This window comes from Mauremys reevesii, linkage group 25 (assembly GCF_016161935.1).
Source record: "Mauremys reevesii isolate NIE-2019 linkage group 25, ASM1616193v1, whole genome shotgun sequence".
Classification (NCBI taxonomy): domain Eukaryota; kingdom Metazoa; phylum Chordata; order Testudines; family Geoemydidae; genus Mauremys; species Mauremys reevesii.
In genome coordinates this window covers 7,650,771-7,664,408 of record NC_052647.1, presented here as the reverse complement: position 1 = coordinate 7,664,408, position 13,638 = coordinate 7,650,771, and the positions used below count along the sequence as shown (strand labels likewise).

Here is a 13,638-nt window from a genome sequence, read left to right as displayed (position 1 = left end):
AAGGAAACTACTGTGTAACTCAGTCTCTTTCCCTTACCTAGCTGAACTATACAATAGACCAGCTCTGTGTGATTTTCCATGCTGAGCGGCTTAGCTTGAGAACAGAGCTGTGGGAAGAAGGGAAATGGTCAAAGAAAAACTAATCAGAAGCAATTGAAAAGAAAATGTTCAATTAATTTCTAAGCTTCCACTTCCTACTTGTCCAACTAGAGGTCTGAACCCCAGGTGGATGGTACTGAATGCACAGCAAGAATCAAACACAATGTCCAATACATTAGATGAGAGAAGCTGAAGTGTTTTGAGCAGCAGAGCTCATCGAATCAAGACACAGCCACAGTGTTTACTGTGCAACTCTGACTCCCCCGATAATCGGCTTATGGTGAAATTGCTTTACAAACTGATCTGGATATTAGCTAAGAAAATGAGACCACTACCTGCTTACTCTTGACCCTGCAGAAATCAGTAAGGCATGAGGCGGTCCCCAGGCTCTGCACTATCATTCCATAGATTTGGATTGTTAATATGCACAGCAGATCTGCTGTGCCTAAGCTCAAGGGATCCAAGCAAACCACCCCTCACCTGGTTGTGCAGAGCACTGCAGATGGCTTGAAACTTCCTCTTAGGGAGAGGGATCTTATATTCACCCGAGACCTCCAAGAGCTGGCTCAGACTCTGCAAGAGAGGATGAAAGTCAGATGGTGGCACACACAGGAGCAATATGTAGTGACTGAAGCAGATTCAGGGGATTCGTAGATTCCAAGGCCGGAATTATTGCCATCATCTAGTCTGACCTCCGGTATAACACAGGCCACAGACCTTGCCCAGAATAATTCCTAGAGCCGAGCTTTTAGAAAAACATCCCAATCTCGATATAAAAACTGTCAGTGAGGGAGAATCTGCCTCGGCCCTTGGTAAATGGTTCTAATGGTTAATTATCTCACCATTAAAAATGGACACCGCATTTCCAGTCTGAATGTGTCTTGCTTCAGTTTCTAGCCATTGGATCAAGTTACACCTTTCTCTGCTAGACTGAAGAGTCCATTATAAAACATGAGGACCTCATGTAGGATATTATAGACTGTCATGAAGTCACCCTGTCACAGGATAGGTCCACCCCGTCAGGGTGGTACCAGGTTGTGGAGGAAATGAAGTAGATCTCGGGCGGCCCAGCTGCCTAGTCACTGCAGCAGTCCTGACTCCTACGGCAGCATAGCCTAATGGTTGGGATCAGCGCAGCAGCCCTTCAGTGAGGGTCCACGGCCAAACAGCCTGAGTCTGTAGGGCTCCCCTTCTAGGTATGGCAGTGCGGCCGAGTGGCCAGAGTCATTAGAACCTCCTTTTGCCGCAGGGAAGTGTTGCCTAGTGGCCAGCCCTTCTGCATTGGGTCCTACATATTCCACAGGTCCCAGCCCAGGGCCGTGTCTTGCTGCAGTGGTATCTGCCACCAAATCAGCGGGAATCCTTCCAAAACATGCCAAGTCAAAGCCCAGGGCCTCAACTGGATCAGTGCTTATTCTACCTAGGCTACTTCACACTCAGGGATTCTGTGGTCTCTCCTCCATCTCTGGCATTGGGCGGCTGGGGGTCAGTTGCAGCCGCAGTCTGGCTGGCCTCTGAATTCTGGAGCACTGGCAGTCTCTCTGCAGAGACTGCAATGCACCCAGGGCCGGCGCTTCCATTTAGGCGAGCTAGGCAGTCGCCTAGGGCGCCAGGATTTGAGGGGGGCGGCATTTTGCCGGGAGGGCGGCAGGCGGCTCTGGTGGACCTCCCGCAGGTGTGCCTGGGGAGGGTCCGCTGGTCCCGTGGCTCCGGTGGAGCATCCACAGGCACACCTGTGGCAGGTCCACCGGAGCCACGGGACCGGCGGCAAAATGGGTAGAGCTGGCCCTGCGCCTACGGCGCCAAAAACCCTGGCGCCGTTCCTGAATGCACCTCTGCTCTCTTCGGCAACCAGACTGAGCTGAGTGGCTCTCTTTTATATCCTGGTTCCAGCTGAAGCATGCCCAGCAGAGATGAGGGGCCATGGCCTCCTTAACCCATAAAGTATAATTAACCCATGTTGAACCAATGTGGGGTAGGTAAACCCAGTCATGCACCCTTTTACTTTCTGTTTGTTAAACTAAATAGATTGAGTTCCTTGATTCTACCACTGTAAGGCATGTTTTCTAATCCTTTAATCACGGTGGCTCTTCTCTCAATCTCCTCTCCAATTTATCAACACCCTTTTTGAGTTGTGGGCACGAGAACTGGACACCATATTCCAATGGAAGTCACACAAGTGCCAGATTTAGAGGTAAAATAACCACTGTACTCCTCCTCGAGATTCCCCTTTTTATGCTTTTCAGCTTTTTTGGCCACAGCATGAGTTCGCGTTCAGCTGATTATTCATCATGATCCCCACAATCTTTTTCAGAGTCACTGCTTCCCAGACAGCATCCCCCATCAGATATGTATGGCCTAAATTCTTTGGGCCTAGATGCTCACATTTACATTCAGCCATATTTAAATGCATCTTTGTTTTCTCCAAGTTTACCAAGTGATCTAGATCTCTCTGAATCTGTCCTCTCCATTTTTTACCACTTCCCAATTTTTATCTCATCTGCCAACTTTAGCAGGGAAGATTTTATGTCCTCTGCCAGGTTATTGATAAAAAAGGTGAAAATCGAATTCCTTCCTGCATCTAAACACTTTTCTCCTTTGCTGCTTCAAGCTTCCACAATGTCTCTGATGCCATCTACAGATTTTACTATATTGAAGCAGTTCTGTAGTGCCCTGATGCTATCAAACAAGTCCATGATGCGTTGGTTCCCTCCAAATCATGGGTATTTCAACCCCAAAAGTGACCACATACTCTGTACCAGAAAGCTTCAACCAACAGAGATGGTGAGTAAATATCACTACCAAGAAGTTACAGCTGTCTCGTGAGTTCATTTACAACTCTGTAGCCCCACTGAAGACAGAATATGGCCCCTTACTTCTTGCTCATGTGGTACTCAGGGCAGATGAAATAGAGAGACAAGGGGAGTGAGACAATATCTTTAATTAGATTATCTCACCCACCTTGGCGCTCTAATATCTTGGAACCAACATGGCTACAACAGCACTGCATAGAACGGGAGATGAAATAGACAGGCAATGCTTTTAGATCCATCTAGTTCCATAATCCAAAGCAATGACTCTCAAGCCTCCTTAGTATTAATTTTCAACCATTGACAATTGGCTTGGTACTGACCAGAGACAACATATGGCAGCCCCTGCTCTGAGGAGCTTGTGAACTAAAAGAGAGACGCAGAGTTGACAGGATGTACTGGGAAATCAGAAGGAGGGAGGATCTTGTTGGGGAGGGGGGCAGGTGTTTTATTTTTTATCTCCTTATCATCCTCCCCAGGAAACAGAGGATGCTTTTCATAAGAGGCATTTACCTACAAATCTTGTTGCCTGGGTCACCATGTGTATAAACCCAGAACTCGTGTGGATATTTATTTTCTAACAAGTCACTGTCTAAACCAGGAAACCCCACTGGCAGCAAATTCCTCGTGCAGTTCATACATGCAGACACATAGACAGTTACCTTAAGGAGTGGTACCTCACCTTGGTGACGTGAAAAACATCAGTGCTCTCCTTATATTGCTCAAGAAGCCATGACATCTGTTCAAATATCTGACCTTGATACTCCTCTTTGTGTGGCAGTAGACTCATCATGGGACCAAGGGCTTTGATGACAGCCTGCTTGAGCTGCATAGATGAGACACAGAATTTATGTTCCTACGAATTCATTCAATATCATTCAATGGGCACACCTTTTCTACTTCCAATGACTGCACCTTCCCTTGTTCCACTGTAAGATTGTGTCTATCTCAATATTTCCTGGTAAAGAACCAGGACTCGCCGGGTTGGTTTCAGGATTATATCCTAATGCACCTCACAGCTATACCAGGTAAAATATTCCCCAGATTAGTATGCATTCTAGGCCAACTCATCCCTGCTGGAACTCCACTGGGGCTGAATGGAGGAATTAATTTAGGCCACTATCCCGTGTTTATCTGAACGTTAGGTGCATAAAACTAGAATCCATGTACACTGCGTACAGACAGAATTTCCATGATGTGGTGACATTATAAATGTTAGGGTTTTAGATATTTTACATGACACTCTGTTCCATCCAAAAGGACCTACCATTAAATGCCATCATCACAATGAGTGTCAGACTCATAGAATTTAACGTTACAATTTCTGCTAAAGTTTTAGAGAACCAGCAATTCTCACCTCCAGCTCCTCACAGGTCAGCCAGTTGCTGGTCACATGAGAGTAGACGGGAAGAAAATGATTGCAGAGCCGCAATTCGCCCACTTTGGGGAATGGGTACTTTTCCCAGCTAGCCAAAAAGAGACGTACTGCCCTTGACCATTGTTCCAGAACTGCGTGGACGGAGAGAAGACAGGCAATGTGAAAAGGACACATTAGTAACGAGGAGAAGTTGCTTTATCGGTGAAGACACCCAGGCCTAAAGTTTACTACAATTCCGTGGCAGCTACTGCTTAGTTCAGGACTAGACGCTGAAATCCAGCATCAGTTTTGAGCTATTTCTCTTCCCCCCATTCCATGTCTTGTTTCTCAAAAGGCTTTTTAATTTGCAGATCTCTCAATCTTTTTTCAATTACCAGCATCTGAAGACAATTTTTCTCCCTTCCTTGTTACCTCTTAATTAGAGCTGCTTGAAAAGCAGTTTAAATTAAATTACAAATCTTTACTGATAGTGTTTTTTTCTTTCTAAATTGCAAAGTTTAAAAATCATTTATATTTTTCAAAAATCAAAAAAAATTCAGCCACCTCTTTAGATACTCAGAAACACTGGATGCACACTTCCTGATCAAACTTGTCATTGACATTTTTCACATTTGTTTTTCCACAAATTTGAGGAAAAATTATGGAAAATATAATTAAAAATCAAAATATTTCAGCAAGCTCTCCTCTGAATGACTCGTGCCCTCTGCAGTTATTGTTTATTTAACTCTAACACTGTATGATTTAACCTGAGTTACAGTTTGTCTGAAAGATGTTCGTGCCCCTAACTGCCATTGGCTTTACTGGGATTTGAAGGTAGTGGGAGCACTTTGCCTAAAAGTAGGTGAATCTAGTGTCCTTGCTAAGAAGAATTAGGGCCCAATCCTGTTGTCTATGAAGTCGATGGCAAAATTCCCATTTACCTCAAAGGCACAGGATTAACCCCTTACTGAGCATCACCTGAAAAGCAAAGGAAGAGAGAAGTAGAGAGGAAGAGATTACAGAGAAAGAGGGTGAAAGGAAATGATGATAAAGAAACTAAGAGGAGAGAATGGGTGAAGGAGTGGGAAATGGGATTTTTAAATGTACAGTATTGAAATCTGCTCCCTTCACCTCCTCCCCCAGGAGACTGCTGGCAGATGGACAGCTTCAGCCTTTGTGTCTGTTTATTTTAAATTATATCCATGAGTCATAAAGGGCTTGAACTTACAAATGCTCAGCTCCTCCTGCAAAGTGAGGAGCACTCTCAACTTCACTGAGTGCCGCGGGAGCCAAGAAACGCAGCACCTGGTGCAATCCTGGGCAGGGAGCACAGTTCAGGGCGTGTTTGCAAACTTGGTCAGTCACTCCAATCTGTACCAAAACCCCCTAAATATCCATTTGGGGCACTGCCGTAAGTTCTGGCACTTACCACCGCAAAATGCTTGTCTCATCCTGCTGTCATTGACTAACTCCAGCATGGAGAACATGGTGCTCAGGGTCACTTCCACAAAAGGGATACAGTCAAGTGCTGCAGAGAAAGGCCAGAAGAGAAGGAAGACAGATAATTGGCTGCTCTCCGCCTTCTTAGAACACACTTGGAAACATTGTGGGGCAAGATGCTATGGGCTCCTAGGCCAGTTTGTGCTGTGTAAGCAGAGCAGACTGGCTTTAAAGGAGCCATTGAAAGCCAGTGGGGGATTCTCCCTGAAGAGAGGAATCCGGCACCAGTGCACAGCTGTGCCTGATGCCCAACTCACTCCCAGGGTAAGGGGAGAGAGCATTGGGGCGGGATGGGAAGTGGGGTGGAGAAGAGCTCCACTGGACCTGGGTAAGGGGAGAGAGCATTGGGGCGGGATGGGAAGTGGGGTGGAGAAGAGCTCCACTGGACCTGATCTTCCACTCATTCCCATCCTTAAGGAACTTCAGTCAGGGGCAGAAGTTAGAGCTTGCACCGCTGTCTGCATAGCTCATGATCTGGAAGCCAGAACTAGCAATAGCAGTTAATCCTGTGTCTCTCCACACACGCACGCACACACTCAAGCAGAGCTCAGTTTAGCTGCAACATTTTTAGGTAGAGAGAGTAATCCCCTGTCCTTAAATGAAAGACGATAACTTTGAAACAAAAGATGGAAGTTACCATACCATAGGCTGATGACAGGTTGCCCAGTGTAACTAAAATAAACTCTTCAGGCAGCTTCGGTGGTTTCAGGTGACAGTGCAGCTCATACATGACATCATCAAAATAGCACCTTGCCAGAGTCACTAACGTGTTGCTAGCTGCCACTTTTACCTCATTTGTTGCTTCCTAAGAAAAAAAAGACCACAAAAAGAGAAAGACTGAAGTAACTGAAGCCGGTTGCACTAGCCAGAGTTGTTTATATGAGTCAAGTTCTTATTTCTGTGCATAAGTTCCGAATGAACTCGCCCAACTTTCTGCAGATACAGTCATTAGTCATAAATATTCACTGAGTCGTTTGGCTAAACAATTTTCAGCCTTTGAGTTGCTTGCAAGCTGCTTAGTTAGACTATTCACTAGTAGCTCCTTGTGGTGGATGACTGATCACCAGAGTCACGTGATATTTTGCCCTGCCCTTCCCTGAGGAGGTAGTTAGACACAGACTGGGCAGCTTCAAAGATATTCAGAGAGCCTTCCTGGAATAAACTGTCCCCCAAAAGGAGGCTGACTTCCTTTGGAACAAGAGAGGGATTTTTCCATGGGTTTTCCTGCTGCCAAACTAGATTCTAAATCCAATGCTGCTGCTTTTGGAGATAGCTCAGATTCTGTCTGTCTTAGGGCTTTATACTGCCACTTATCGCTATAGTATCAGAGCGCCTCCCACATAACATCAGTATCAAAAATGAAATCCCTAGTAGACTTTGGGAAAGACGTGCTCATTAAGAAACCACAGGCCTGTCTCTGTGTCTGAGATCATGTGTCTCAGGTTCTGATCCTGCAAAGCACTTAAGCACATGTGTAACTTTCACATGTGAGTTTTCCCATCTTATGCATGTGCACAAGTGCTGTCTAGGACCTGGGCTTTGGTCTGGAGGAAGGTGTGGGCCTCTAACAGAAGAATACATTTTCATTTCAGTATATAGTTTACCGCCCCCCCAAAAAAAAGAAGAGTTTTTATTAGTTAAAGCTTTGGATCCTTTGATTAGTAGCTCAGGAGAACTAACTTACCCGAGTCTCTCTCATCTGCTCTGAGGCTAGGCTTATAATTTTGTTCACTAGCCTCATCTCTAGGCCCCCGGTGTCCTGCTGTAACACCCCCTCCAGGATATAGTAGATGGCTACTCTGTTTTGCTGGGGACAAACCAGAAAAGAGAACAAACAATTTTCTTGATGACCACACAGTAATTTGACGAATAAGCCCCTGCCCTAAAGAGCTTCCAATCCAAACATGAAATGATTAGTCCAAGTCTTATCAGAACAGAGCCGGTCCGTGGCCAGGAAGAGAATCCATGTCTCCTGAGTCATTATCCAGAGTCCTATCCACTAGGCCACACTGACTCCTCAGCCAGCATGCTCACACAACTAATCCCTTGGCTTAACTGGTGTCAAACATGCCATGCCCTCCACAATCACCGCATTAGCAGCACTTCAGAAGCGGCCAAACAATTGACATATTTTAATCTTCCTGCAGAGAAAAAAGCCAGAAGAAGCCTCCTTCACTGCCCCCTTCTCGAGTTTCATTTATTGAAATGAAACAATAAAAAGAGCCCCTTGCCCTTGCTCTAGCCACTCCAGACAGAATTGGTAAATGTGTAATTACAAAATACCCAACTCCACAGTAAGTCCTCAACAGCTGCTAGGGGAAATTAGCTCAGCAGTTAGATCTACACTGATAGTCGCACAGTTGAAGGTGTCTTTTATGAGGCCCATCAGTGTAGAAATTCACAGATGATACTAGATATGGGGGAGTTTAGTAACAGCTGGGACAGAAAAAAAATAAAGAGGACACAGAAAAATTAAAAACTTGAGCAGAGAACAAGATTCCTTTCAGAAACCTGCAAACTAGCACATCTGGAAAGGAGGTAGAAGTAACTGACATAATGGGAGGGAGAAAAGTGGGAAGCAACAAGTGCCCTGGGGGTGACAGTGAAAAACCAAGTCAATGTGTATATGCAAGGGGTGACGGCTACCACAAAGAGCCATGTGGGTTGGGTCTTTTCCACACAGGGATCATGGCACAAAGCAGGAAGATGACAGTTCCTCTCTGTTCATCTAAGGTGTGACTGCATCTGGATTATTGCATTTTCTAGCACCACATTCCCAGAGAGATCAACAAACTGGAAGTAATTCATGGGAGAGCAAAAAAGAATGCAGGGGGTGGCAGAATTGACTTCTGAATAGAGCCCTGCAACCTGACCCAAATCCTATGGGACCTGACTACAGGCATCAGGCTCAGGTTGGATGAGAAAACAACTGACTCTCTTGGGCTCAGGTCAGCTCGGCTCTCCTCCTTTAGCCCATGGATCGGCACAACAGGGGCAATGTCAGAGGATGAAGCCATCGCTGCACATTGTTGCTGCTGAGCCAGCTCCACGAGCAGGATGCAGTGGCAATATCCAGTTTGGGGGGAAGGGCTGGGACCAAGATGGAAAATGATTCAACCCTCTCAAGGTGAGGTGAGTGGGCTTGGGGCCAGTTCAGGTTGGGCTTCAAAACTGGGCCCGAGCAGACCTCTACTTCTGAAGACAGACTGAAAGAACTGTCTACGGCAGATGCGGCCAAAGGATGGCTATGAGGGAGACATGATAATACCAGACAACTATGTGAAGCGCGTGAACATCAAGGAGGGAGAGGAATTTTTTAGTATAATACATTTAGGTAAAAGTAGGAGTAATGGGATTAAACTAAAAAAAAGACATACAGTTTAGACTTTAACAACAGGAAAAATGCCTCACCTGTGAGACAGGTCTATAAGGTTAGGATATAGTCTTCCTAGGAAAATAGTGCAAGTTCAGTCATTAGGGGCTTTTAAAATTAGTTTCGGCAAACCAGTTGAAAATGGCCATTTGGAATGGTTCTGCATTCGCAGGGAAATGGACTGGATGATCCAATAGATCTTTTCCATCTCTGTCTCCTGGGAGTCTCTAAATCTAGGTAACCTGCATGCCAAGGTCATAAAGCCCTTTGGAATGTTCAGAGCCAATCAGATCTCTCGATTGGCTAAACATTCCAGGGGTGCTGCTTGAAAAGGAGGCTTCTGCAAACTGCAACCAGAACACACAGCTCCACTGGGGAGAAGCTCCTTCCATTCATTTTTAAATGTCAGGAGGATTTGTTTAATTGAAAATTGTCACTGATAATTTATGAATACATAAGCACTACGTAATACAAGTAGCTCTGGATTAGGCAACAATTTTATTCTTTAAAACCAAAAGAGATTCATAATTAATCAAGTAATTCAAATAATTAAAGTACTAGGAGGCCAAGACAAGCAGTTCAGTTCTGCTCATAAGGGCTAGTGGGAGAGGACAGACTGGGGGAGGGGCTGAATGGGAGTGGAGACCCAGGGTTACAGGGCAGGAGGGAGGTTCAGAGACACACAGTGATGGGGGAGGAGGTGCAGAGCTACACAGGGACAGAGGGTGGTTGGGTGGGGCACAGAGCCACATGGGGATGGGAGGAGTGGGTGTCTGAGCAGGGGTGGAGGAACACAAGAACAGTGGGTGCAAGCACCCATGGGGGTACAGGAACACATGGAGACGGGGGCAGATGTGCCTTACTGAATGGGAGAGGTTAGGAGTCAGCCAGGGTCTGCATGGGGGGAGCTCCCTAACAATTCCTCCCCACCCCTTCCAAAAAAACCATTTCATACTTTTCCCACCCATACCAGCAATCCTCCAAGTTCACACCCAGGCTTCTTCCCAGCAATTTACCTCCCTCTCCCTCAGCTCCTCTATTACCCTGACTCTACCAAGCCTTTGCACTGCAGCTGAGGGATGACGGAAATATGGTTCTGTAGTGAGTTTAAATGAATTATTACTCAGAGTTCTGTATTAATATGCATAGTAAGGAATCTATTTGTCAAAAAACATTTCCTCAATCCTTTTTGTTGTCTGTATTGATACAGACATACTTGCTGACAGGGATTTTGAAATACATAATTTGAACTGGTGCAATTATATTGTATATTTCCAGAAATGTTAAAATACTGTGCACATCATTTTTATTTTTTGTTGCAGAATTCTCCCCGTAGAAAATATATAGATAAGGTCCCTTCAGTGCTATAATCTCAATAATATGTCATCATAAGAAAGGAGTGTTGGTTAGGAATAAGAGCAGGGAGTCAGTTCACTTGGGTTTTATTCACATTCTTTTACTAACTTGCTAAGTGGTGTTGAGCAAGTAACTTAATTCCCTGTGACAAATCATCTGTAAATGGGGATCGTGCTTACCATTCTCACAAGGGTGCTGAGAGTCTTAATTCACTAGTATTAGGTAAGTGCTTTGAGATTTTTGGATGAAGATGCTAAAGAAGGGCACAGTATTATTAAAAAAGATTATTGCTAGTCCTCTAGTGTACTTTTACTATATACAACCCATGTACTCCACTGTGTGTAAAAGGACAATGCTCTCTTTATAGAGCATTATATCATCCTGATCTGTAATAACAGCATTTTGCATGATGAGTTCACGCCTGAGGACAGAAGGATTAATACTGATGGCGCACCAGACCAAGTTCTATACTGAATTACCCCATGCATTCCCAGGAAGTCAGGCAGAATTTGGTGTGGACACATGGAAAGCAGATTTAATTTCCTGAAACTGCCCTACCTCATCCTGTTGCAGTTTCTCCAGCAGAACTCTCACAACACTAGCCAGCTTGGTCTTAGCTATAGAGGCAATCCTGAGGGCAATTTTGTTCTTATCTTGGTCAGCCATATGTGCCAGGAGGGAAACAACCTCATTATAAACACCTGAAATTAAATAAAAGGATTCAGTTGGTTACCATTGATGGTACAAATTGGTGCTGGCCTCTTTAATTCACTATCCAGTAAAGATTCTGCAGGTGCCCAAACACTGTGAGGCGAAGACGACCTGGGAATCATGTAAATCCTCTTCCTTCCTTCTGATGACCAGGTTTGTGTGCTGAAGGACCCAATGTGTTTGGGGGGAAATCATAATGAAGAAAATTTGCTCCTTTCGAGTAGATCCCCGTGTAAAATAATCTTCCTTTCCCTCTTTACTGTCAATTGATGAGGTTTGATAGCATACAGAATAATACTTTATGGCCCACATTTTCAAAACCGGTTGCCTAAACTTAAGCTCCTAAATCCATATTAAGGCACCTACACCCTGATTCAGCATCCTAATCACATGCTTAACTCTAAGCCAACAAAGAGACCTAAAGTTAAGCACATGCTTTAAGAGTTTTGCTTAGTCAGGTCCTCATTTTTAAAAATCCTGAGCACCCAGATAACAAGTTTTTGGGTTCAGTGTAAGGCTACTAGGTGAAATTTAATGATTTGTGAAATCCAGGAAGTCAGACTAGATGATCTAATGGTCCCTTCTGGCCTTAAACTCTATGAAACTATGAAATAGCTGATGTATTAAAAAAATCAGGATTTTATCTCCCATGTATCTCTTAGCTGTGGGCAGAAATTCTCCAGGAGCCTTAATATTTAACAAGAAATCTGAAATGCCATATGTATCTGTCTCCATGGTAACAGCATTCCAAAGCATGAAGGAGGAACTGACAAGATTTCCCCTTCCCTGGAAAGACTGCTTGAGGTTAGGTGATTGCCCATCCTTTATGCAAATTGCATCCTTCAGTTCTAACACCCAGATGCAAACTGAATCCTAACTGTAACCTACACTGCCCATCTAGCTGCAGTAGTGATAGTGTGGGATTAGGAGCACTAGTGTTGCTAAGAAGTGTGACCCCCATGCTTTCTTATCCTGCATTTAAGATATTAGCAGAGCTTCATTTAGACAGCCAGAAGAGAAGTCCCTCTGCATTTTTTGTTCTAGTTTCCCCCATCTCTGAGGATTCCACAGCTAGATCTTGGCTCCATGGATGCAGAAGACACAAAATGATGATAAACATAAAACACCTGGGACAAAAGTAGGGAGAACTTCCCCATAACATTCAATACAAACTGAGATTCTCAGGAAAGTTTCCAGCTCCAGAGGCTGTAGGCCAAGTCCTGAACTGGTGTAAATCAACACAGCTACAAGGAAGACAACAGAGCAACACTGGTTTACATCAGCTGAGGTTCTGGTCATAGAAATGGAGAACATTACAACTAATCTATCTGTATGCCTATGCTTTCTGAATGTGTGTGTGAATATAGACTGGATCTAGAAAATACAGTGCTGACCCTTACCTCTCTCGGTTACCTCCTGCTCAGTCACAAATTTATTCATGTTTTAGTCTTTTCAACACTTCCTCCAGTCCTTTCTCCAAAGAGCTCCTGTACTGATAGGCAGCTGGCCTCTCAGTCTGTCATGGCCAGGATAGCCAGTTCAGATTATGCAAGCACTATTATGACATCAATGTGACTGTAGCATACCACATAATCTCCTGCTGACCAGGTATGTGCTGTAATTACATGGACAAGATCCTCAAAGGTATTTAGGCTCCTAACTCACACTGAAATCAGTAGCTTTTAGGAACCTAAATACATTTCAATATCTGGGCCCATACATGTAAGCAGTTCAATAGGAGGCTACATTTGCTCCAGTGTAGAATTTCTCATTCTCTCAACATCATTTTGAATTTTGGTTTGGTCCCTCTCTGTTTACCACACTTTCCAATATTGGTTTTACCTGAAAATCTGCTCCAGGTTGAATTTATATAAAATAAAAGCACCAAAGAGAAGAAACTGCCTTGGAGAATGCACAGTGACCCTTGAGTGTGGTTGGTTGGTTTCCTTTGCTTTTTAATTTGGTTGATCAAAAAGCCTGATGAAACCTTATTGAACTGTATTACAAATATTGATTTTATATTATTTTACAATGAATTGAAATGTATACTTAATTTCCATGTCCTGCCAAACAAATCAACTACATTAATGTTTATTGTGTTTGATACAGTGTGGTGTCATATGTAGGGCCATATGTAGAGCCAACTCTTGATTTTGGAAGTTATGTTGCCTTTAAAGCATTCAGAGTGATGACACACTTTGCAGTAAACCATATGGAAAAAGAATTCCAAATACATTTGTCCCTTGCTATGTATAACTGATTTTGTGCCTTACCCTTTCTGATTTTATCCTTACACGTATATGCTATTCTTTTCTATTCCTCCTTAGTAAGTCGTCCGTTTCACATTTTGTAGGATTTCTTTTTGATTTTCAGCTCATTAAAACACTTACTATTCTTCCTATCTTTCCTTTGTATCAGCAGTTGTGCCTTTA

At 44.0% G+C, this 13,638-nt stretch overlaps 1 protein-coding gene across 5 annotated transcripts in view; it reads right to left on the bottom strand.

The window, feature by feature from the left end:
- LOC120391388 (maestro heat-like repeat-containing protein family member 2A) overlaps positions 1–12,744 on the bottom strand; it is a 257,457-nt gene extending 244,713 nt beyond the window's left edge. For 3 of the 5 annotated variants that reach the window (XR_005591285.1, XM_039515032.1, XM_039515034.1), the window contains exons 1-9: positions 12,607–12,744; positions 11,054–11,196; positions 7,451–7,573; positions 6,409–6,571; positions 5,696–5,794; positions 4,267–4,418; positions 3,592–3,735; positions 580–672; positions 38–107 (exon numbers count right to left, since the gene is read on the bottom strand). Coding sequence is in view for 4 of the 5 variants with exons in the window: in XM_039515032.1 (XP_039370966.1) it covers positions 38–107; positions 580–672; positions 3,592–3,735; positions 4,267–4,418; positions 5,696–5,794; positions 6,409–6,571; positions 7,451–7,573; positions 11,054–11,196; positions 12,607–12,646 (1,027 nt within the window). In the remaining variant the exon portion in view is untranslated. Of the gene's footprint in view, positions 1–37; positions 108–579; positions 673–3,591; positions 3,736–4,266; positions 4,419–5,695; positions 5,795–6,408; positions 6,572–7,450; positions 7,574–9,177; positions 9,211–11,053; positions 11,197–12,606 lie in introns of those variants that run through there. The other 2 variants (XM_039515033.1, XM_039515035.1) reach the window with 2 other exon arrangements.
- Between the last annotated feature and the right edge of the window lie 894 nt (positions 12,745–13,638).